This window comes from Trachurus japonicus, chromosome 16 (assembly GCF_045865225.1).
Source record: "Trachurus japonicus isolate A0001 chromosome 16, Traja_1.0".
Classification (NCBI taxonomy): domain Eukaryota; kingdom Metazoa; phylum Chordata; class Actinopteri; order Carangiformes; family Carangidae; genus Trachurus; species Trachurus japonicus.
Window position 1 is genome coordinate 14,691,033 of NC_140922.1, and position 25,842 is coordinate 14,716,874.

Sequence of the window (25,842 nt, forward strand, 5' to 3'; positions counted from 1 at the left end):
CATATAAAAGTAGCCGAAAGATTAGGATAAGTAAAAACTCACAGCGCATGTTCTGGGATGACTGTTGTAGGCAACAGCTTCACTCTTGTTTCCAGTCTACTCATGCTACCTGTCTGCTTTGCCGATGAGATATGAGGATGGGCTTCCAACGTTTAATTATAAAAACCTGTCTGGTTATTTATGAATATTTTCAACAGCGTGTCACTTTTATGTTTCAAAATGTAGGATGGATGCACTCAAAGTCAACCCGAAAGGTTTATATAATTAAGTTCGGCTGTCAGCAGGGGGGGGATACGATGAATGCAATGGTACGCAGAGACACAAGCCTGAGATGTAGTAGCTAGACGACTATGGCCCACAGCCCCCACTAGAGGGCGGCTGGTCTCCCTCTCTCGCTGGAGCCCCGTCGAAAGACTCACTTTCCCTTGCAGCATTGCGGCTCCCCCCTCCCATCTCGCGCCTTCCCTCTTGTCTCTCGTCGGACTGCTACTAGCCGTCGGTGTGTGTGTTGTTGTTGAAGCAATGATGGCGGCAGCGGGATGCGGATCAGCAACCGCGGCTGCCGTAGGAGGCCAAGGTGGAACCGCTACGGCCAGAGGTCGTTTCCCCGGTCGGCCTTGGTCGTCACGCAGTCGTTTGCGCTCTGAGAAGCGATGGCAACTCGGGCGATCAGGCTTAGAAGCTGATGATGTGACTAACGGAGGGCCAAGGCCCGCAAACCTGGTTCTATCGTTAAACGAAGACCAGCCCCACTTGCGCTTACTTGGGATAGAGGCGAGCCACAAGATCCTTGGCCAGGCTGGATACAGCTCTAGTGGGAGTGAAGAGGTGAGGCCCCAAACCGAACCAGGAGTTAGTATCTTTTTATTTTATTTTTTCACATTTTGTATGATCGTAAAAATGTACATGAATGAGTGCTGTCCCCAAAACTGTGTGACTGATAAGTGCCATGGAGAAATGTCAACATCCCTCTGCTAGGCTAACGTTAGCGTTAGCCTCAAGCTTGGTGAGCTAACAGTACATGCTAACTGGTGCTAGCACAGTGGAGCTCTCTCCATGACATTTAATGAACAGTCGCAACACTGTACCACTTAAACAGAGCAAGCAGACCACTTTTAACTGGGATTAGTGTTGTTCCTTCAGTCGGACTCATTGGGCTTAAAATATTACTGGGTGAACACATGCGTGGGAGAATTTTTTTAATAGCTAGTTTGTGAGTACGCCAATTTGTAAACAGGGACCGCAGTTCTTCCATCTATGGCCCGCTCGTAATCGGGCCAGAGTAGCAGCTAGCTACAGACAACACAAAGAAGGGGAAGGCTGGCGTCTCGGTATCCCGCACAGTGGCTAAATGCTAACTGCTCTGTTTTAATACGCTGCACAGATGCGGACAGAGTTGTTTGCTGAGCTAATAAAGAACAAAGACTAAATTATTACACGTGTACCTCCCGTAGCAGACATATACGCACTCGGATAACAAAACAGTTTTTTATTTTTATTTTTTGGCATGGTAGCTACTCTGCAGACAGAAGTGAGTTTAGATGCTTTCGTGAGGCTAACTACTAGCTAATGTTACCATTCACTACAGATTTAAATGGTGGTGCAGAAGTGTGCCAAAGCCAGTTGCACCCTTGTTGTCAGAAGTGAAAGCTCTTTACACATACACATGTAGTCGTTAACGTCTCCATTCACACCAGTCAAGCTGCTTGTAGGCTTTCAGGTCACAGCTGCCTGCAAGCATGCGTAAGATGCATAGCACTTGCACCTTATGGCAACTACAGTATCACCTTTTCCTGCAGATTTTGTGATTCATGCAAAGGCTGTTGAGTTGAGGTTGTAAAATTTTATACAGCTCCAACATGTAATGTTCCCACTAAAAGCAAATGCATTTTTGGTTGTTATTAATGCAGACATTATTACTGTTGTATGTGTTGTAACATAGAACAGATGAGTTTGAATAGTGCACTATTGGTTTTCTATTTTGTGTCCTTTACATCACTGCTAAAATTGTCAACTTACAACATTGTATTTTCCTGTTTGCATCATTATTACTATTTTTATTATTAGATATACTCCATGATTCAAAATGCTAAGATACACATAGCCTACATTACTTTGGTTCGTCCATTGAGAGAGTAGTCATTCTACTGGGCATTAATCCATCTTTGTAATGAATATTCAGAGACTATACCTCCATCTACAGTGTGATCCAAAATTCTTGGTCTTGCTGTGGTCATAATTAACGCTATTCTGAATTCAGCATGAATGCAATGGGTGAAAGAAGTTGAATTGTTTTTGCTGATGTTTTAGTTTCTACTAGCAGAATGGTGCTAAGTTGCTTGAAGTTTTAATTAACTGCTTTTATTTTTCAAGGGGGATGACTTCAGAGGATTTGAAGCTGAGAGAAAAGGCTCCAAAGGACCTGTATGGTCTCGACAAAACCCTGCAAAAGGTAAGGAAATGTCACTGCACAAAATGATTTATTTGTTATAATTTATGAACAACCCTCAACTTTGAATCAAAAATGCCACACAGTTATTAAGTTCCATTTTTGTATCGAGTGAGGGAGCTATGTATTTTGCAATATTCAATGTTGCTTTGTTTTGCAGGTGATGCTGTCAACACAAAGTCTAAGCGACAAAGTGAGAAGCTACCGCCTAAAACACCACCAGCGGAGGCAGCTATTACCCCACCTGATCCAGCAAAAGATGTAAAATCGTCGGAGGAAGTTCACAGCTTATCTCCCGAAGCAGAGCCTGCAAAGGATTGCCCGAAAGGTTCGAAAGGAAAAAACACTATGGATCGGCAGTCTACTAAAAGCGGAGCCTCATCATCAGCACCGAGGATTACTATTAAGTTGGTGGCCAAAAAGAAAATGAAAACGGTAAAAGAGCCTCATAAAAAATCTGTGAAAAAGTTGAAGATAAAAGATGTTCAGGATCAGTCTAAAGCCAAGGACATTCAGGGTGATGAGATTTCAAGCGCTCATGTCAAATTAAAAGCGGAACCACATGATGATAAACATGGCACAGAAGATAAGGGAGGAGGGACTGCACCTGCTAGGCGGCGTGGACGATCTGCTGCAAAGCTAGAGCCTGTCTGCCAGACTGGCGCCAAAAATGCCGTTGATGACCAAAAATCAAAAGACGGAAAATCAGCTGATCCACTTGATGCTGCAAAGGAGAGCGGGACTGAAGAGCCAAAAACAAATGCAAAGAAATTAAAGCATAAGGACATTGCAGCACAACAAAGTTCTGAAGTTAATCAACTTGTCACTCGTAGAAGAAATAGAGCCACAAACCCACGCTCTAAAGTCGTCTCAGACAGTGCCGCTGTACCAGAGAGTCTGAGCAAAAATGATGCTGTTCCAGTGGAGTCAAAGTCAGAAGTTTCTCGGACAGTGGAGGCCAAACCATCGTTGAGAGGTGACAGAAGAAGGCAAAGCAGGAGGCTGAATAAGGATGCTACTGTGCCAGAGAACCCAGGGCTAACATCCACAGAGACTGATAATTTAACCATACAGCCAAGTGACAGTATGCCTCTTAACAAAGAGGATGTACCGGTTCCAAGTTTAAAGTTGATGCGGGTCAGAAACCCAAAATACGGTGCACAGGCCAGTGGGAAGAATTCAACGCGAAAGAAAAAGCGAAAAAAATTTATCTGGACTTTAACATTAGTGAAGGGAGAAAGTCGGACACGGGATGCTGAAAACACTGTCAAAGTAGTAGAGAAGACTGTGAGTGAAGTGGATCAGTCCACTTTGTGTGACACAAGTGTCAACAAGAGTTTGAATGGCATGGATACAAAATCAAAGCCAGAAAACTCAACACCACAAGAGATTGAAAGTACGGACAATAATGAGGGTTCCCAAATCATGGCTGACGTGTCATCAGAGGAGAAATCCACTTTACCAGTGGAAAATGAGGTGGAACACGTAACTGAAACGCCTCCTCCAGAAATTAGTAAAACAGATTGTGGGAAAATCCCACCTCTTCAGATTAAAAAGGTGTCCTCTCCTGGTAAACATAAAAGCTCAAAGCCATCCTTTTTAATTCAGCAAGTTAGTCCTGTGCCTGAAAAGAAAGAGGATGCTCCGAAAGATGCAAGTGAAGTTGATGAGGATAAAACGTCATGTGTCAATGCTGAAGTCACACCAACCAGGAGACTAAGGAGGAGGACATCAAGCCTTGACTCGCCACAAACAAAGTCTGTCAGTCATAAACCAGTGACCACTCAGAAACGGAGACTTAGAACGATTCCACAGGATGAAGATACTCCGCAGGTGCAGATTGAAGAGACTTCTCAGGTTTCAACCGAAGATTCCAGCTCACATGTTCTTCCTGAAAACACTTTTGAGGTTTTGGCTGAGGAGCCTTCACAGGTGACAAGTGTCAGCACCACTGAAGCTCTTGGAGAGGATTCCTCATCAAAGATCACTGATGAACCTTCACAGGTGCCAGGTGAAACTTCTCCACAGAAGGTGGAGAATGAGGTAGAACCCCAGATTGAAGAGGCCAAACAATTGCCTGTGCCTTCCAAACCTAGAAGATGTAGAAATAATAAATTAGGGAAAAAGAAACCTGCCCAAAAAAAGAAAGCTGTCATCTCCCCTGAAACCACTGTCAGCACAGAGGTGGCTGCAGTTGAAGTTACTAACACAGAGTCTGTACTAAAGGCAGATACTCTGCCTTTAGATACCTTGCCTTTAGTTACTGAGGTAAGCCAGCCAGAAGTAAAAGACTGCTCCCAGTCAGAGGCAAAACAGGACACTGTGTCAGTGGAAGAAGAGCAGATAGAGCCACCGGTAAAAGAGGAAACAGACATTCAGTTGATAGATAGTCAACAAACTTTGGTGTCAGAAAGTCAAGCAGAAAGTGATCCAAAAACACGGTGCCTAAAAAAGAAGTCTCTCAAAAAAGTAAAAAAGAGACGTAAAAATTTAATTGGGCAGCGTCAGAAGCACAGACACAGGAGCAGAGATGGGAAATTTGCTCCTCTTAAATTTTCTGAAAATCAGCAAAATGTTGAAGGGGATAGTGACCTTTCAAATACATTGGCAGCTACCACACCAGTCCCAACACCAGTCCCAAGCTCCAAACTTATTGGAGTCCATAAAAAGTACAAAAAGACAAGGGCAGGCTTTCAGTTGTTTGGGTCTAAAAGGCCAAAACCACCATCTAAAATAATTTCAGAGTTGATAGAAATTGGTCTTGAAAAAGATGCTTTGAAGCAGGAAGAATCAGATACGTTGGTTGATGGAGGGCAGGTAGATATTGTAGACACCCCACCAGGTAAATCAAAATTTGTAAAAAACATCAAGCACTTCATTATGCCCGTCGTGAGCGCCAGATCCTCACGGGTGATCAAGACCCCTCAAAGGTTTATGGACGATGCAGGAATGTCTGTACTGCCTCGAAGAAACTCTCCAAAGAAGGGTGTACAGCTGGGCCTGCAAATTCGTCCAGTAAAGAGGCGAGATGACGTGACAGGCAGAGCATTATCCCCTATCCTGCCAGTTGACGAGGAGGACATACTGAGTGAAGCTCAACTGGATGTCGACCTGTTTTCAGCTCAGGACCTCGAGGACAACCTTGATATACCTGACAGCCTGTTTTCTGAGAGAAAAAGTGGCAAAAGTGAGAAGAAGAGGTCTCCTCTAAAGAACTCAAGTTTCAAGTGGCATGTGCCAGAAGAGTCTAGCGAGGAAGCGTATACACTGGACAAAACTCCAGAGGACAAATGTGAGGATCTGTTTTTGCCTACACCAGTTGATAAGCCCACAGAATTATCTACTGACCCCCTGGATGCTCAGAAAAAGAAAACCTTCCCAAAGTTTAATAAACAAGCAGCTCACCTCAAGATTTATCAAAGGCTAAAGAAGGTGCACACAATACTTCCCAAAAGCAAAAATACACCAGAGATGGATAGCGCAAGTAAACCTCCTCAGCCCACAGTTGATTTAGCAGAGGGACTCGACGATGAGGCCATGAGCATCAGTCTTAGGCAACGTAATACGAATGTGGAGCAGGAGAAGGAGAAGTCCAAGCTCAAGATCGAAGACCTTGATACACCTGGAGTGGTGAGAAAAGTTTCGGTGTGTGTTAGGACTATGAACTCCAAGTCCCTTGCTTTAAAGCTTGGTAAAGAGGAGGATTTAGCAGGGAAAGACGTTGTCCAACTTCACTCAGGTAAGCCAAAATTTTAAAAACATAAGATTATTTAATTATAAATAAACAACTTTTTAAAAAAAAATTTATTTTTTATTTTTTTTTACTTATGCCATAGAGTAGATAAAACCTCTTAACGGACCAGACATTGGTTAATATTACTGTGTATCCACAGGAGAGCAACTGTCAGAACAGAACTCAGGCACAGGTGAAGGTGACTACTCTGTGTCTGTGGAGAAAGGAGCTTCACAAAGAGCACGCCTCACTGGTGCAAACAAAAGAATGTTCAATCTGCTCAGGAAAGCCAAGGTCCAGCTCATTAAAATTGACCAGCAGAAACAGCTGAAGTCATCTGGGGTAAGGCCACGATCGACACAAGCACATTTTGTTAATGGTTGACTTTAATTACATTGTTGATTTTTATCAAACTATTACATCAACTCTATTTAATAGAGTCGGTTACAGGAGATTCAAACAGCATATAAAAACAAAGTATTGACGCTATGAGGTAGTTTTCTAGCTCTGAGGCTTGTATTGATGCTTTGTTTTTGTCCATGAACCCTGCAGCTGTTATCCGGCCCGTGTAGCGCCAGGTCTCGAGATGTGACCTCTAAGAGACAAAGGAGGAAGCAGAGGGTGCAGCCTGATGTTGGTGTTCCAGTCAAGACTGAGCCACCTCAAGGACAAGTGAGTGAACAGAGCAACAGGCCCCAGATGCCACCTGAAAAGTTTATTTATGTCAGTAATTCAATTCAATTAGTGAAACTAATACAATATAGACCCATTACACACAGAATTAAACATTTAATGTCTTTCAATTGTAATGATTATGGCTTACATTTAATGAAGACCTAAAATTCAGTATCTCATAAAATTTGAATATTACAAAAGACAAACTAAAAAAAGCATTTTTAATATGGAAATGTTTGCCTTCTGTTAAGTATATCCATCTATATGCACTCAATACTTGTTTGGGGCTATTTGACTTGAACTACTGGAAATTGACTTTTCCATGATATTCTAATTTATTGAGATGCACCTGTATTATAGTGAAAATGTGGCCAAAATAATTCTCTGTTCAGTGTACAGCCCTAAAATGCTTTGTAAAAAAAAAGACAGAAAGAAAGAAAAAAGAGCTTGCTGTCTCTTCACATCAGTGTTCATTCTGTTTTGGTTCATCTCCCTCCCCAGCCTCAGCTCATCTCCCCGCTGTGCCAGGAGTTCCGCAGAGCAGGAGGTCCACGAATCAAGCACGTGTGTCGTGCAGCATCTGTGGTGCTGGGGCAGCCTCGAGCACTGGTTCCAGATGACATTCCCAGATTGAGCGCCTTGCCTCTGCATGAAAGAAGTGGCATTTCCCCATCAGCCGTCACTAAGGGTAAATGAGACCTGACTGATAGAGCTCTCCATAATGGTTTTGGCTCTTTTTTTTTTTTGAGTGTTTCATATCAATTACGATTACTCTCTCTGTATGTGTGTGTGTGTGTGTGTGTATATATATATATATATATATATATATATATATATATATATATATATATATATATATATATACATACATACAGTATATGTATATATACAGTATATGTATATGAATAATTAAAATTCAGGGCACCAGGGAATTTTTGCAAGATTTAAATGATCTACTTTAAGGAGCTGTATGTAAGACTGTGGCCAAAACTGTTGCTGCAGTCAAATTCAAAACACTGCAGCACGTTGTTTCCCCTCCCCTTACCCCCAGACTCGAGGTTGTCAGAACCTCTGCCCTGCTCCTGTTTTGTGGCTATGGTACCCTGAGACTCACTCAGTCTCTACAGTCTCAACGTAAAGATGATCATGGCTCTCTAAGACATGTTAGGCTGCATTAGTTACTACCTGCATTCAGAGCGATGAAATAGCAGTACATCTACATCTGTTATCATAGTAAATATATCTCCTATGTGTTTGCGTTTCTGTAGTTTGAGCAGGTTGTTGATGAATATTTAGCTTTTTACTCTGACTGTTTAATGCTCAGGTGATCTGCAGATTATTGTTTCACTTCACCGCTCTGACGCTATGCCCCATGTGTGTGTCTATGTGCGCAGCGTTGGCTCAAACACACACACACACTGTTACCCTGCATCTACAGGAGCCTAAGTCCATGTTCTTCATGCCGTAGATGAGCCAACATATGAGACGTGTTACCGCAGAATAAACGACACGAGCAGCTCCATGTTTTCACTGTCTGAGTTTTCTAAGTATGTGCTCACGACAGGATGCGGTGTATCAGACGGTAGAGTGACAAGCCGCTTATTTCTCCCGTGTGACATCAAGGAAATATAACCATAGCCGATAATCAAAATCGATCATGATTTGTATCGCAATCTCAATTGGAGGTCTTTTCTCTCCCAGCTGTAGCTGCAGCTCAGTGGTTGGTTAACTGGCAACCCGGAGGCTGAAGTGCCACTGACCATGTGTTTGGGAGAGAGCGGTGGGTGGCACAACAGGCCAAAACACAAAATCAAAACATAAACATGATTTGCAGGCTGCAAATCAAATTTTTAAATGCGAATATCCCAGCTGCGCTATTGTTGTCAGTGAGATCAGTATTTCAAATTAACAGGACTCCTTAGTCTCTGGTGACATTAAGTGATTTTATGATTACTTGCTGTGCATTTCTTACATACAGTTTCTTTAAGAAAAAATAATTTAGCTACAACTGGCTGGTATTAATCCTCCATTCTTACTGTGTTTGCTGTTGCAGATGTTGGCTCTCCCTCAGAATCAGACAGTCCTGGGCTTTCAGATCCAAAGGCCACCAAGGTCAAGAAGCCGTCGAACTTTATCAAAAGGAAAGGTCTCGGGCCGTTTGGGTACCGCTCACGGAGGTGTGGAGTGTGCAAAGGCTGCAACCACGAGGATGACTGTGGCAAGTGCATGAACTGCCTCGACAAGCCCAAGTTTGGTGGACCCAATACCAAACGGCAGTGTTGTGTGTAAGTCGATCCGTGCTGACTGAGTTATTATTTGTGGAGCACGGCAGAGTGTTCAAAAGCAATTAAGACTTGTTATTTCATATCACCAGGTATAAGAGATGTGATCAGATTGAAGAGAGGAAAGCACGCAGACTCAGTGGAAGGACAGCACCCAAAGGTGAGTCTGCTCCTGAGCATGGCGGCCTCATGTTGCCATTATACTCCCATAACATTGTGTCAGCTACATTACTTCTTCTTCTTTAAGGTGCCTCCAAGCGACGGCGATCCTCACTAAGTGGGGGTCACTCAAGTAACGACGAGGGGAATGAGGGTGCTGCCGACTCACCGTCTGGTCTCCAGGGTGATGACCACAGCCCGTCAGTAAGGAAACAGCCAAAGCGTGTAGTGAAACCCCGTGTTTACTTTGACCTGGTGGACTACGACTCGGATCTAGATGACAAAGCTATCTCAAGCTCTGCCTCGCCAGCCAGGAGAAGGGGCACCGGCCACCGTTTCAATCAAGGTAAACCCAGAATCCACTTGTGATTAACGCACGATATATGAGCTATGACTATTTTTTTTTTTTTTCACATAATAGCACATTTCTTCAAAGTTGTAGAATTGTGTTCCTTGTGGGAAAACAAACGTACACTTTTCTCAAGCCTGTTTCTGTCCATCTCCTTCACAGACTTTGTCTCACTGGATGGATTCCTTGGAGATATTTCAGATGATGAAGTCAGGCATCGGAAGTCCAGTTCACACCGTGTACCACCTCCTCGACGTAAACCTGAAAAGGTGGGTAAAATTACGAGTTTGATGGTTTGCCTCCACAAGTTGTATTTGGGACAGTCCTGTGTTTATGATTTATACTGACACATTTAAAAGCCGGTCGACTGGAGGATGGCGAACAAGGCTCTGCTAAAATGCTGAAAATTAGATGTTTGCTGGCCAGAATTCACCACTGTGGTGATTGATCCCAGTTAATAACACATTGTTACAATCCTATCATGTCACAGACCATCCAAATTTGTCTCTGAGAACAAGCCAAAGGCGGTTTTGTCTGTATATTGCCAGCTTTTGGCTTGGTGTAGCCAAGAGCCTCCATCCCATCCTCAGCCTGCCACAAGAACTGTAATATCAGCATGGGCAGTGAATAATCCCTGGCCCACACCAAAATATCTTCCTATTTCGTACAATGTCAACTAAATATTACAATATTTGAGGTTACTGTTACATCACACCCTGATATTCTGGCCTCACCATTTATGTTCTTATTGTGCCCATGAATATGGAGGAGAAGCAAGTACATGAGCATTGTAAGGTCCTTGTTGCCCATGTTTAAATGATGATTGTCTTTCAGGGTCAGACATCACAGATTCCTATGGAGCAGACTCCCCCCAGTGTCCTGGCAGCTTTGGCTCATGGGTTTGAGCAGAGAAATGTCGAGTCCTCCAAACCTACTCACAAAATAAGGGTGGACTTCAAGGTAAGTCGCTTTTTTCAGTTAATTAACAGATCTTGTATTTTAAACACGCTCCTTATACTCGTATGCTCAGTGAATTCAACAAGCAAAGGATTCATGTTTGGTGCCACTCGTTCCAGAAATAAACAGCCAGGTTGTTTGGGGTTTTCAGTGGATCCGTTTTCATCAAATGTGTTTTATTCCTCAGAAATACCATCAATCTCACAATGCAAAGTCACTGATGTAGTAATTAATTTTGTCCACTAGAGGTCAGTGGTGATTTGTTAATTCCCAACTGACTGTACTCCATGACCAGTTAAAAATGCTTATTAAATCCTTCAGTTGACCTTAACCACTTCCATCAAATCGTTACATTTAACCCTACCACTCTCACAGCCAAAGCAAAATGACATAAAAAAAAAAAAGTTTGTGTCTGTTTATTTTTTCATGGATGATGGTCAGCAGACAGCAGCATTGCAGCCTTCACTTAGATGCTATCATGTTGTGTGTCACTTTCAGGAGGACTGTACTTTGGAGAACGTCTGGAATATGGGTGGTTTAAGTATACTGACCTCCGCACCTCCCATGCCACCCTACGTCTGCTTCCTTTGTGCCAGTAAAGGGCAACATGACGTAAGTGTTCAATACATTTTGCTGCATTGTAATGATACGGCTTGATTGGAACAGATAAAACATGCAACGCAATATCATACAGATGAATAATTAATGTCATCATATTTTTATCTATTGAATTTAAAATTTTAAGTTCAAGGGTTCTTTGATCGCATTCATATCTTTTTTTCAGATGCTATATTGCCAAGTGTGTTGTGAGCCTTTCCACCAGTTTTGCCTTGAACCAGCCGATCGTCCTTCTGAGGAGAACAAGGAAAACTGGTGCTGTCGTCGCTGCAAGTTCTGCCATGTGTGTGGCAGGAAAAACAAGCAGTCAAAGGTAGGAGCTTTGAATTTATTATATAATTCATTAATTATATTATAATATATCTTACTCGTCGATATAAAGGTACCTCGGTCACGAAACATTCAATATTTCATGTCTCCCTCAGCCTTTGTTGGAGTGTGAACGATGCCAGAACTGTTATCATGCCCCCTGTCTGGGACCCAACTATCCAAAACAAAACAAGAAGAGGAAAGCTTGGGTACGTTCTTGTTTCTACAAAATGTGATGACTACATCTCCATATTCATTGGCACGCTGAAGGAGAAAACACACTGGTTTGTCGATGCTAATGTGATGGTTTCCGTGCAGGTCTGTATGACATGCATCAGGTGTAAAAGTTGTGGCGTCACTCCAGGAAAAAGTTGGGACACTGAGTGGAACCACGACAAAGGCCTCTGTCCAGACTGTTCAAAGCTCTATGAACAGGGTGAGGAGACAACTTCAGCATCATAGTACATTTATCTGATAATATGTGAGGTTGTGTTTTATCTATCTTCATTGCCCATGTTGCGACTAAGTGTGTCTGTCCTTCTCTCATAAGGTAACTACTGTCCAATCTGCTTCAAGTGCTATGAAGACAATGACTACGACAGTCAGATGATGCAGTGCGGCACCTGTAACCACTGGGTACATGCCAAGTGTGAGGATCTAACAGGTAACATTAAGTCTACATGCTTTTCAGGATAAACATATCCAAACTAATGTTATCAGTGTTGCTTGTTATTAACTATTATTTGCGGAACATGCACTAAAAACAGCTTCACAGGCTTTACAGTAGCCACATGTGACTTTGGGATTTTCTGCTGTTGATTCTGTTTTGTGTTGTGTTGTGTTGTGTTGTGTTGTGTCTTAAGAAAACAAGTAAAAGCACTTTGCAGTTGTAAGCAGGCTTATGTCAGAGATGAATTTCCTTCACATCCACCTCTAAACGTCACTCTTGTTTGAAATGATTTCAGATGAGCTGTATGAGATCCTGTCTAGCCTTCCAGAGAGTGTCGTGTATTCATGTCGACCGTGCAGTGTGACTCAGCCCAGTGCCTGGAGAGAGCTGCTCTACATTGAGCTGAGGGCTGGGGTGGAGAAGGTTCTAGCTTGCTTGCTTTCCTCCACCCTCACCCAGCACCTTGTGACCTGCTCACAGGTAAGGTTTAAATGTACCATGTTTTATTAAGGACTACAACAAGACGTTTTTTTGCAGAGTGTTTGCAAAATATAACGAGTGCATGAAATCTCTGCTGCAGTGTGAAAAGTTGGTTGACCCTGACAGTGGATTAGAAGGACAGCCGGCCTGTGATCTCCGAGCTGTAGGCAAGAAATTTGACAAGGGCCTTTACACTTCGTTGGTGAGTTTACAACCTCTTATTATGAACACTTAAGCACCACTGTAGAAAAGTTGTCGGTGTTAAATTGTATGAAGCTTTATGGACATGAATGCCTACAATTCAGTGAGAAGTGTGAGACGTTACACATGCAAACAACTGACAGTATCACATCTTATGTAAACAGTTGTCCTGGGATTTTAAGTTGGAATCATTTCAATGTAACTGCAGCTAACAAGGCCAGTCTGTAAAGAGGGGAGCACAGAGACAATATAATGCTACTGACAGCCTCATAAATGGACAAAATGTCCACAAGGAATGTTTCTATCAGAGAGACATGTCTGTACGATGGTAGGGCCAACTAACATTTGAATATATACTTTCTTTCTTTTCCTTTTTTCTTTTACAGAAAATGTTCCACGAAGATGTGGTTCAGGTGGTACGAAAGAGGCTTGAACAAGAGGAGGATCTTCCAGAGGAGCGGAGACCCACTGCTCTGGCACGCTCTTACTACTTAAAGGTAGTGTAAACTTTGAGGGCATGACTGCTCTTTCATTCAGAAGTATTTAGGCTTGCACTGACAATTCAAGGTAATGAACCTACTCCTAAGACTAAAGGGATTATGGCAATAGGCAAATTTGCCAAAGTGTTGAAATATCCCTTTAAGAAAGCATTCTTAACTGACTGACATGGTTTTTCTTTTTAGCTTCTCGAGGAGGTATTTAATTGGTTCAACAGCCAAGATCCAAAAGTGTGGAGCCCTTGTACCAAAGACTTGCCTATGTGAGTGTTAATTTCCATTTACTGTTGGTTCATATACATGTGTATACTTATTTGGAAAAAAAATCCTTACATACATAATATATGCATAAATGTAATATGGATATATCGTATATACAGATTGAACACTGCAGACTACATCTTAGAAACTTTTTTAACTCATTAAGTCTTTCTTTAACAGGGGGATGCTGTCCAATGCTATTCAGCCTCCAACAACAGAGCATGTTTATGCTCAGTGGCGGGAGAGGGAGAGGGAGGAGCTTTCCAAGACTCCACTGGGGCTTGTGCAGGAGGATAATGGACAAAGCTTAGATGTAAAGGAGGAGGAGGCAGTTTCTCCAATGTCGGGGGAACCAATAACCCAGAACCACTTCAAAACCAGTCGGGCTGTCAGGCTCAAATTTAAAGGTAAAGTTATCACGGGGAGAGATGACCATTAAATTTGGATACTTGTTTTTTTTTTGTAAAATTCTTGCACAATATTCATGCCTTTTAAGTTTTTACCTTTGTACATTTATACAGGGAAAAGAGGGCGGCTTTCAAAAGCGGATCTAGACACTGGATGGTCTAAAGATGATGAGAGACAGTGCTCTTTGTGCCAAAAATATGGAGACCTCAAACCCAATGTAAGTAATACAGCAACATGAAATTGAAGTTGAACACACGTCTCAAGTTTGTTATGCAGTGGGCTTCACACTTGTTGTTGTGTTGTTCCACAGGAAGCAGGCAGGTTGCTGTACTTGGGCCAGAATGAATGGGCACATGTCAACTGCTGTCTGTGGTCAGCAGAGGTGTTTGAAGAGGACAATGGATCTTTGTTACATGTACACAGTGCTGTCACAAGGGGTCGCTTGATGGTTGGTTACCATTCTACCATAATGGCTGTTTTTCCTGTAAAATAATGTGTTTATATTTACATAAATATTTTTGTAAATCTGAGTTTTATTAATAACAGACTGGTTCAGTCATTAGTGATATTTTATATTTAAAAAAATTGAAAGAATTACACAGTAAGGCTCAGCTATGTTATTTATGTGACATTATACATCTGACATTTCGTGTTTCATGCCCATCAACCCAAACCCCTCTTTAGCGATGTGAACGCTGCAACCAGACGGGTGCCACAGTGGGCTGCTGCCTGACATCCTGTCAAAGCAACTATCACTTCATGTGTGCCCGCTCCCGTCACTGTGTGTTCCAGGATGATAAGAAGGTCTACTGCTACAAACATCGACATCTGATCAGTGGCAGGGTAGGTTTTGCTCTTTCGTGTTGTTTTTTGACGGTTGTTACAGATAGCTGCTGTTTTGCGGTTTGAAAGTTGAGTGGTTGTTTTCTTATTACTTATTTCTTATTACTTATCAACTTTTGCTGTACAGATGATAGCTGGTCAAGAGTTTGAGGTAAACCGCAGGGTCTACGTGGATTTTGAGGGGATCAGTCTCCGCAGAAAGTTCTTGACAGGACTAGAACCAGAGCTAATCAACGTGATGATTGGTAAGTGCTTTTCTAACTGACCAAACTCTTCTTTCCATGATATTTTCTAACATGAGCGTTCATTAAACTAATGATTGGTATCCGATTTGCCACTACACAGGTTCCTTACAAATAGACAAACTGGGTGTGCTGACAGAACTTTCAGCTAGCAAAGGAAAACTGTGTCCTGTGGGATTTCAGTAAGTTGCATTTCATTATTTCACACCTAGCATATATATTTAAATCATTGAATGAAAAACATTTTTAAAACTTTGTTATTCTTTCCTAAGGTGTTCTCGTTGGTACTGGAGTACAGTCAATCCACTGCGCCGGTGCAAGTACACATGCACTGTCCGGGAGGTCCGGCCCAGCGTCCCTGAGAAGCCTGTCGAGGAGATGCCTGACCAAGGAGAAAATCGTACCATTGCTCACGGCCCCTGCCCACTACCTGGTGGGTGTTTTCCTATTATAAACTGAAGTACATCAGCAAGCGATTTACCCTTAATTGATAAATAACAGTACTTACAATTTGCTTTTATGAATCTTCAGAGTCTGAAGCCCTAGAGACTGATATGGTAGAATCCCAGCCACCAACAGAGGAAAGCTTTGCCCATGGACCTCCCCCAAAGTCAGATCATGGAGCAAGGCCAAAGATACCTAGTTATCCCCAAACTAGAAGACCAGCTGGGGGAATGTCCCGGCCTCTGCCATCCCCAGGTAATATATAAATTCATAAAAGTTTTTGGCAAATCAGTCTAAAAGAAGCATCTCCGAAACTGCAGGCTAATTTGTTTTTTGTTTGTTTGTTTTTTAGGGATAGGCCAGTTGAAACCCCACCACATCTTAACCATAAGTGATCTGGAGGAGACTCGCAGGGCTCGCCGCCACAGCCCACACTCACAGACACCAGGTCTCCGCAGTCGCATGTCGCCCCCTCCTCTCGGCCCTCTGCCCGGACCAATCACACTTCGTGCAGGAAAATCTTCCGTTCCCACTTCCCCACTGTTTCCACTTGGTCCAGAAAACATGATAAGCTCACCATCAACCCGTCCAGTCGGAGGGAGGAGTGCCTCCTCTGTCCGATGCCCTGGAAATACAATGACCCATTGCACCTCAGCTTTCTTTCCTCAGTCGCCCTGGCAGGACAGTGCAGGAAGCTTTTCCTCTCCAAGTTTGTCTTCTTTCTCTTCATCCATACACTTACCCAGACATCGATTATCATTTGATCTCAGCCAGCCAGACTCAGTTGAGGTGCCACACAACTTCTTGGCATCACCAGAGCCTGAAGACGTCTCTCCAGCGAATGGCACGTCACCCCAGGGAGACTTAGACCCACAGAAGGATGAAGAGGAATTTTCCTACAGTTCATTCCACAAAGATCCAAGCATGAGTCTGGGCCAGGAGATGAGGACAGAGCTGGAGATTGAAGAGACACTGAATGAAGGTGTAGCAATGAACTGTGGGGGGCAGATAGTAGTTGAAGGCGATGATCAAGAGGAATTTTGGGGAAGATCCCAAGACGTGCCCAAGAGGAAGACCCTTGTTCCCAACCTGCCACGGTCTGCAGCCTCAGCCAGGGACGACTTGGGAAACACGTCCTCTGATGATGATATGGACCACTATTTTGATTTTTCACGGACAATCGTCAGTCGCCCCGGATCAAAAGATCTGTCCAAGTCTCCCTCCTCCCCCTCCTCCCGGCCTATGGCTCAGCTGGACGGTGTTGATGATGGCACAGAAAGTGATGCGAGCATAGTGACTAACGAAGATCCTCAGAAAGTTGAAGGCTCCACCCAAGCTCGGATACAGGCCAAAAACCAAAATAACAAAAACATCCCCGGGTCAGAAACTACAAACGACTCGGAGGCTGTTCAGAGCCTGTTCCCTGAAGCATCCAACGATAAGCACACAGAGACGTCGTCAGTCAACATCTCAGCCGTCAGCGACAGTCCCCCAGATAGTTCACCTGAAGATCCACCCAGATCCTCTGATGCTGGTCAGTCAAACGAGAACAGCGTTGGATTTGTTTCTCCACAAACTTCTGCAAACTCTCCATTCAAAGTGCAAAGCTCTGACACTCCCTTAGTAAATCAGGAAACTGTGCTTCCTACTCCAGTTCATGATGCTCTGCCTAACTTACTCACAAAGGTGCCTGAGACCTCATATTCAGAGGGGTTATTTCAGGGTTCAAGTTTAGGGTTTGCCCCTGAAACGCCTCTTGTTCTTGAGAGTTGTGATGCTAGTCCACACTTAACCGAGATGACTCCTTTGCTAGAGGGCACACTGCTTGAGACCCAACAGCCTGAAGCCTGTAAACCCCTGACTTCTGAGCCCGACAGCAGCGATTTCGTGTCGTCAAATGAGGGATCCACCGTGTTAATGAACCACTTGACCAGCAACACAGCGGAACCCTCACTAGCAGATGCTGCTGAGACCAGTCAGGGCAACTTTCTGGATCTTCTTCAGCCCTCCCCTTTAATGTCCACAGATGTGCAAAACCCCTCCCAAGGTCTTGTGGATTCCCTGCAGATGTACTCCTGCTTACCAGGCTTCAGCCAGCCCTCCGTAACAAGTATTACACTTCAGCCAGTGACACAAGAGTCGGCAACCTTCCCATCCATGGAGCCCCTGTCTACTAAACTAACCACCCTCACCACTGTTGGAGACATGACACAAACACTGCAAAACGCTGCCCCTCAAAATGATCCCGCGCTATCAGCTGCATCAGGCACCTGTGAAACTCTCTCTGTACCTATCTACTCCACGCAAACACAGCCTCTGGGTTCTACAGCTGTCACCATCGTTTCCTCCTCCGCATCAATACCATCTCTTTCCGGGCTGTCAGCGCAGTGTTCTACCGCTCCGACAGCAGTTCAAACCACCTCAGCCCCTGTGATCTTAAATGGTTACAACGCGTCATCTGTGCAGAAGGAGGGTGCATCTGGCCACACGATCTCTATCAACTTTTCTACTCCCAGGCCGGCTTTAGAGCCTCAGCAGCCGGTGCTACCCCAGGCTTTACCTGGCCATGCCATTCTTACTGTTAAAGAGGTGGGGGGTCCAAATGTGGATCCTACCCCACATGTTCTGCTGGTAAACCGCCTCGGGCAGATTTTTGTGAAGAATCCAGAAAGCAACACTTTTCAGCTGCCCACTCCCAACTCCCCCTCCTATAACTGTGTCACCCAGATAGCAAGTCTTTTGCAAAGCAACGCACTGTCAGCCACATTAGCAGCAGCGGGTAACATGACTGCTCCGCTCCCAGGGGCCAACGTGGCAGCATCCGTTCCTGTGTCGGTTACACCCGCAGCACAGAATCCAACCACAATTACGCAGCTGCTCACCCATACCAGCAATGGTGCAGTGGCATCAGTTAATGTGAAGAAGCCGAAGAAGAATACAAAAACTTCAAAACATGAAGCTGGCCCAGAATTGAACAAACCAAAGAAGAAGAAGGAGTCCAATGCCTCCAAAAAATCCAAGTCATCCAAGGCCTCGGGGCAGCCTCCTTTGTCAACTAAGAATCCTCCCATGACCCCCGCTGAAAGTGCCCAAGCAATTATCAATCAGGCAATGGCAAGTAACTACACCCCAAAGTGGAGCGGACTTCGAACGCTAAGCCCCTCCTCGCTTGTTTTGCCACCTGGGCTATTAATTGAACCCGAGCCTCAAGTGTCACCTCGGTCTCCATCGCCAACGCCAGCACCAGCTCCTGCTCCTGCTCCGCGCCCTCGCACCCACGTCCGCATGAAAAGAGTGTCTTCACTTTCAGACCGTATTGTCACAAAGAAGTCCAAAGTTGACTTCCTGCAGCCAGAACCCATCAGTGAGGAAGAGGAGCGGCGCAGACCCGCCCCCCAAAGCATCTCCAGCCGGGCTTCAGGAGTCCGCATCAAGACACCAACAGTGAAAGAAGTACTGAATCTGGATGAATTGAAGGAGGAGCATATAAGCGATTCTGATAGCACAGGGTAAATTAAGCTCATTTTAAGTAGAGATACTACTACTGATGGTTTTAAGTCTTGCTTTCAAATATTAAATACTATTATGAGATGGTGCTAATAAAAAAAATGATAAATTTAGATATTAAGAACTGGTGGAACTTACCATGCTTCGTCTAAGTTTTCTCTCACGAACTTTGCACTGAAATCTGCCTTTCACATTAAATTTACTCAGGCCTCCTTCATGTTTGGCATATATTTTGGACTTCCCAAAACAAGAGTGGGCCAATGTTTTCCATTGTGGGCTGTGTATATTTTACAAGTTCATTGTTAGACATTTGGGGTCCGACATTAAGCAACATGGAACTTCTGCACTGAGTCAGAATCAGAATCTTTCCACACATGCAATCTGGCCACAGTGGCGAGGATGCTAGCATCTTTGTTTCTAATGGCAGGCAAACAGAAACCAACAGCACACTGAATGTGTATGAAATGTATATGGCTCTGTGTTTCAAAGTTACTTTTGAAAAACTTGAGTACTTGTATCTTTCTCAGGTCAGAGCCTTGGGATTACATGTCTCGGGGTGAACAAGAAAAGCAGCATGCCTGGGAACCAGTTGGACACAGCACTTTGACCGACTGGAGGAAATACTCTGGTAATCTTTGGCCACAGCATTTCAGAATAGTCAAGTCAGATTTTATTTATATAGCCCAATACCTGTCTGGACAGACATTTATGAAATGTTGTGCACAGAATATATTAACATAGTAGGTTTACTGTATGACTCAGCTTTTTCAACATGAGAAAACATGAGCCTGAAAGACTGACTGTGTAAACTTGTTAGGTGCAGCTTCTCCCTCAGACGATGAACCACCGCTGTCAGACGAGGATGACGAATGTCCAACTAACAGAGACCAACCACACTTACGATTTGAAATAACCAGTGATGATGGTTTCAGCGTAGAGGCAGACAGTATTGAGGGTAAGGCTACATTTTAATCTTTTTCCTTAAAACTCCAAATTATCTTAATCCCAAAAAAATGTATATCATTATTCTCAACTTTCCTTTCAGTGGCTTGGAAAGCAGTGATAGACGGGGTGCAGGAGGCACGAGCAATTGCGAGGCTCCGACCTCTTACCTTTCAGAGGATCACTGGTCCCCGTATGCTGGGCCTGGTTCATGATGCAGTGGTGTTCTTGCTGGAGCAACTTCAAGGAGCTCAACGTTGTCACCGCCATACCTTCCGCTTCTTCAAACTGTTCAGCCAGGAGGACGACTTGCCTGTCAACCCCAGTGGCTGTGCCCGCTCTGAGCTCTATCTTAGGCAAGTTTACTCATGATTGTTACTGTGTACTCTCTGTCAGAAAGCCTTAAGTTGTTCTAGCTAATATATTTATTGTGGGTGATTAATAGTCGTGCTATAAACAACTTAATCACAGCACAGAAGTAACACCCAAAATAATTTTTCTCAGTTTAAATTCTCTGATCAGTTCAGCTTATTGACCTTGAGCCTTTCTTGATGTTATTCTCTCAAATACTTTTAAATACTGTTGAACTTTTTGTAACTGCCCTTTTAAATGGCTTTGATACTCATTTAGACCTGACACTTCTTTCTCTTCACAGGAAGTCCACATTTGATATCTTTAACTTCCTGGCATCGCAGCATCGTCAGCTTCCTGACATTGGGCCTTATGATGATGAGGAAGATGAGGTTCTTTTGAAGTCCACAAGGTCAGACTTAGATGCAGATTTTGCAGTGGTTTTTTTTTCTTCCTTTTTTCTATGCATTAGCATTTTTGTATTTCATGTCATTTCTTGTATTTTACCATAGTATGGTAACCTTTTGATGTAAGTTTTTTTCAAAAGTTAATATCTGCTCTTGCTTTTAGACGGGCGACTAGTTTGGAGTTGCCCATGGCGATGCGCTTCAGACACCTAGAACGAACATCCAAGGAGGCTGTAGGCGTGTACAGGTCAGAACTACATTTTCATAAATAATAAGAATTCTGTGTAATGCTTAAAATGTTTTTAGCTGGCTTCTTGTCCGAGAGGTTAAGGGTTCAACAATGTTGAGTTTCAACATTATACTTTGTGAGTGCATCTCAAAGTTGCTCAAACTAAAGGTGGCCATCAGGTTTTCTTGTTATTAATTTGCATAAATTTGGACTGAGATTCCAGTGAAGCCAGAGGAGGAAGATCTTACACATAAAGGAGGAAAATCATACAGTTGCACATTAATAACTATCAAAGATACAGTTTATCTCTTAAAGGAGCTTGAGGCAGGATCAAGGAATAAAACTCATTAGCGATACAACGGCCGTAGCGGCCATCAGGGTTAATGCAGCCATCAGCCAAGCTGGTGCAGGAGCGCGTATGAACTGTAAAACTATTTATTTATTTATTTATTGATAATATTGATAATAAATATGGTGATTTTTGTACATACAGAGCCCCAAGGCTGCGCTGCTCACACACAACACACTTTTCATTCAAATGAACTAATGCGACTGCCACAATTGTTAGATTTCATCAACGAGACCAGCATTTATCTCCTAAAAATAAAAACTGACAACAGATTGGGAATCTAAACTGTCACTTTCTCGCATGAAAAAATATAAAAATTTAAGAAAGTGACGTTATTTCTCTACTAGCTGCTCACATAACTGTTCAGGCTGCAAGACATCCGCCGACCGCCGCTGGTCGCAAGCGGTGGAAAGCCAAGGCTGTAGAGGACGCGCATGCAGCGTCATTTGACGTCACATCCGCAGGACAGCACGGGAAATTCGGACCCAGAATTGCAGCACATTTTGCAGCACACAGCCTGTTTGAGGCAACAGAGAGATACGCGAGTGGGCTCATTCTTTTTGGTTTTGAACGCTTCATCGCCCATTAGCAGTAAAAAAAACTTAAAACACATGTGCATTTCTTCACAAATCCTGCCTCAAGAACCTTTAATCAGTCAATTGAATATACACATACTGTTCATATATTTATTCATGCTTTCCAGTAAAGTCTGAGAGTGAGGATTTACTCATAAAGGAGGGGGGAAAGCTGTCCACTGCCAAAATGTGGGATGTGGAGGACTGTATCAACAAAGGACAGTTTACACAGGCTGTAATAACAAGCATGGCCCCCTGTGACACACATGCGCATCATATCCTGGTTGATAAAGTCTAAACATGGCCACAGATCAAAGCCCTGAAACAAAACCGAATGTCTTCTATCTTGTTGTAAATATTTTCCGTGCAATTAAAGGTTTTCTTGGAACTCAGTGACTTCAAATACGATTTTTCCCTGTTAAAAGGGTTTTCCATGGAGTTTTTCCTCAGTCGATATGAGGGGTCTAAGGACAGAGGATGTTGTTACGATGCCATGTGAAGCCCTTTGAGACAAACTGTTTGTAAAAACGGGCTATACAAATAAAATTGCCTTGCCTTGCCTTCATCATCGCAGCTGCTTTCTTAGAACATCCCAGGAATTTAACCTGTGTCACTGTGTGTGTGTGTGTGTTGTAGGTCTGCTATCCATGGCCGTGGTCTTTTCTGCAAGAGGAACATTGAGGCAGGGGAGATGGTTATTGAATATGCTGGCATTGTCATCCGCTCAGTGCTCACTGACAAAAGGGAGAAGTACTATGATGGCAAGGTGGGTCTTTTTGCTCTTTTATCAGTTTGACCCTAATTTACGTCAATAATCCAGTAATTGAGGATTAAAGTTGGAAAAGGTGAGAATTGTTTTGTTTTTTTTAACTTATTTATTATTTTTTTGCCATTGCAGGGTATTGGCTGTTACATGTTCCGCATTGATGACTTCGATGTGGTGGATGCAACCATGCATGGCAACGCAGCAAGATTCATCAACCACTCCTGCGAACCCAACTGCTACTCGCGAGTGATCAACGTGGAAGGCCGGAAGCATATTGTCATCTTTGCTCTTAGGAAGATCTACAGAGGAGAGGAGCTCACTTATGACTACAAGTTCCCCATTGAAGACGCCAGCAACAAACTCAACTGCAACTGCGGGGCCCGGCGATGTCGGCGTTTCCTCAACTGAGAGATCCTTTGAATGAGATGGGGGAGGATCCTGTTTACTAGTAAGCCTTAAAGTAAGGTGGCACTGGATTGGGCTTGGGGAGAGGGGGGAGGGGGGCAGTCCTACACAGTAAGGGAATTAGCCACTATGAGGCCATTCAATGAGATTTGGCTCATTAGAAGTGACATGTCAACATTGAATGGAGTGGATGATCAGAGAATCTGCACAGAAAATTCAATTACTTCTGAAAGCTTTTGTTGACAACGTTCCTCTGCCTGTGAGGAGTTCACATGTACACCTGGCACAGCTAAGTCACCCCAGCAGTTAATATTGGGAGGGCAGGACGCCGGCGTTTAAACTGAAAAATTTTAAATATGAGCGCCTCCTGGATCTGTATGATCAACACCAACAGAATTTCTTTCATACACACGTCAAGCCTTATCTGTTTGATTCATTGCTGAAAACCTCTGGCTAGTGTTTGAGGGATACCTTATACTTTTTATTCATTTCTTGTGGGAGGGGTGTCTGTCTATGTACACTTGTTATCACAAATGCTCCATCCTCCAGTGATGGGAACAGTTATAGCCCCATCCGTGCAGTGGTGAAGTTTGTTTTTGAGCCATACTTTCACCCAAACCTTTATTTGTGTGTTTTATCTAACGGTTAACATTTCTCACATTGTTAATATATACATATATTTTCTTTTCAGACTTTTTTTTTTGTGTGAATAACAAAACAACCATGGTGCTAAGCTTTGAAAGGTCTTCAGCGTCTTTAGTTGGACTGAGATGTCCTGCAAATCAGGAATTATTTAGCTGTTATTCACCCTGCTGAGATCATGTATCTTAAATTTATGCACTCAAGCAGTACTCTCACTGTCATTGGAAGATAGTGTCTGCTAATCGTCACACTTTAGGTCTGCTGTTCTTTCCTAACTTTCTTTCTCTTCTGGTGTGGAGTTTAAAATAGATGATTGCAATGTGACATTTTCAGTCAGTAGTGTCATATTTATAAAGATAGAAACAAGACACGTTTTTTTGTCTTGATGTACAGTGTATGTAGCAAACACTACCCAAGCCAAAAGTGAAGAGTTATGGTGAATATCAGCTTTTTTTTAAAGATATATTTTATTACTCTCAAGGCAGATGCTCATTATCTATTGCAATAAGACGTTGCTGCCCTACAGTTGCACACAAATAACCATCACACATAACAAATTCGCTTCATCTTTGTGAAACTTGCTACACGTAATCTCTTGATCAGGGATGACACTGGTATAAAGCATCGCCTCTGAGTGTGTACATTCAGCTCCTGCACCAGACTTGTTAAGAAAAAAGGTGCACAGACTTCCTACATGTTGCTGTTGCAAAAAATAAAGTCAGTCTGAAATAGAGCTGAGAGAATACACTCGGCACCTTAAAATAATGTTTAACGTTGTTCTTAGTCCAAGTTCAGTGCTGTCATTGATGAGGCTAATTGAATACACATACTGTTCAAATTGTATATTTATTCATGTTTTGATTTATACTTTTAATGGAAAAGGTTGTGCTTTGTATAAACGGTGGCGGTCTAGTGTATTAGGAGATCTCCCCTACTTGTATCTTTTTTTTTCTTTTTTCTTTTTTTTTTATTGTTTACAAATGATGTCCTTGGTTTCACTAATTTACTTGAATTTCCATTTTGGGCAGTTATGTCATACATGTAAGCCTTTATGACAAATTGTTCTAAAGCAGGTATTTTTAAAGAATCATTTTTATTTTATTTTTTGTTATGATAGATTACTGACGGTCTTAGAATCAGCCACAGGAGTAAAGTGAGCACTGTTTGCCTTCCCAGCCAAGCCCATGATTCTTTTCTCTCTTTTTTTTCAACCCCCATCTGATAAAAAAAAACAAACAAAACAAAAACAAAAAAACAGCAAAATTTCATCATGTTTTGCCTTTATCCCCTTTCCTTCTTGCATGTCCAATCACTGGGATGGAGCCCAGATTAACATGTGTCAATCACCTATAGCTGACAACAAAAGCAGAGTCACTCCCAACTCCTTGCAAGGATTCTACCTCAGCTGTTTAGACAGATGTTTGGGAATACTGATGCAAAAGAGAGGATGATAATTTAAGAGTAGCTTGATTTTAATGTCCTGCAGAGCGTGTGTGTCCGTTGGTTTGTGTGTGTGTTTGTGTGTGTGTGCGTGCGTGCGTGCGTGCAATGAAGGATGCAAAGCACTAGTCAAATCTGAAGTTATCATGACCATCTCTCCCAGAATCTGTTAAGAAAGCTGTATGTTATATATACACACACATATATAAATAAATAAATGAATATATATATATAAATATATATATATAGTAGGGTTATTTTAAAGTAAGTGTAAAAGACATAAAAATGAGAAAATATGTGATCTTTAAATTTACGTCTTTGTTACATGTAAAAAATAAGCCCTGAGTTTGTAAATATTTGTATACATATTTCTAAACCTGTTTAATTTTTCTATGCACTTTTTTATTTATAATGTTATTTGCCTAATAAAGATGTTACGATGTTTGAACAGAACGTAATTTGTTTTTATTATGAAGGGAAAAATGATTACATGTGTAACGGCAAGAATAGGAATATATACAAATGTATAAAATGTAGGGCTGACCCCAAAAAATTGAAGCTTCGTTCATTGCCATGGTAATCGATCATGAAGTCCTTGATCGTTTTTTTTTTTTTCCTTTTTGACACCGGTTCTCATCGGCAATTGTTACAT

General features: G+C 42.7%; 1 protein-coding gene across 2 annotated transcripts; it reads left to right on the plus strand.

Moving 5' to 3' along the window:
• The first annotated feature begins 501 nt into the window (after positions 1-501).
• Positions 502-24,837, plus strand: kmt2bb (lysine (K)-specific methyltransferase 2Bb). Of its 2 annotated transcripts, none has more exons than XM_085801791.1 (36): positions 502-852; positions 2,374-2,452; positions 2,610-6,188; positions 6,343-6,524; positions 6,735-6,854; positions 7,359-7,545; positions 8,911-9,142; positions 9,232-9,299; positions 9,387-9,644; positions 9,810-9,916; positions 10,482-10,607; positions 11,103-11,216; positions 11,389-11,535; positions 11,648-11,740; positions 11,850-11,967; positions 12,082-12,195; positions 12,497-12,681; positions 12,782-12,883; positions 13,269-13,379; positions 13,566-13,642; positions 13,821-14,047; positions 14,162-14,265; positions 14,359-14,496; positions 14,733-14,891; positions 15,019-15,136; positions 15,237-15,315; positions 15,406-15,566; positions 15,665-15,832; positions 15,930-19,086; positions 19,612-19,712; positions 19,902-20,039; positions 20,130-20,386; positions 20,686-20,789; positions 20,948-21,031; positions 22,574-22,703; positions 22,836-24,837. In XM_085801791.1, the coding sequence occupies exons 1-36, from the start codon at positions 523-525 to the stop codon at positions 23,109-23,111; spliced, it is 11,730 nt and encodes a 3,909-aa protein (XP_085657917.1). In that variant the 5' UTR covers positions 502-522; the 3' UTR covers positions 23,112-24,837. The 2 variants fall into 2 exon arrangements, with proteins under 2 accessions (XP_085657917.1, XP_085657918.1); XM_085801792.1 differs by having other exon boundaries at positions 502-828.
• Positions 24,838-25,842: the final 1,005 nt, after the last annotated feature.

Coding starts and splice junctions, on each gene's coding strand:
- kmt2bb (XM_085801791.1), top strand. CDS start 523: ATGATGGCGGCAGCGGGATGCGGATCAGCAACCGCGGCTGCCGTAGGA. Junction 9,300..9,386: donor TGGAAGGACAGCACCCAAAG/GTGAGTCTGCTC, acceptor TTCTTCTTTAAG/GTGCCTCCAAGCGACGGCGA. Junction 14,497..14,732: donor TCACAAGGGGTCGCTTGATG/GTTGGTTACCAT, acceptor ACCCCTCTTTAG/CGATGTGAACGCTGCAACCA.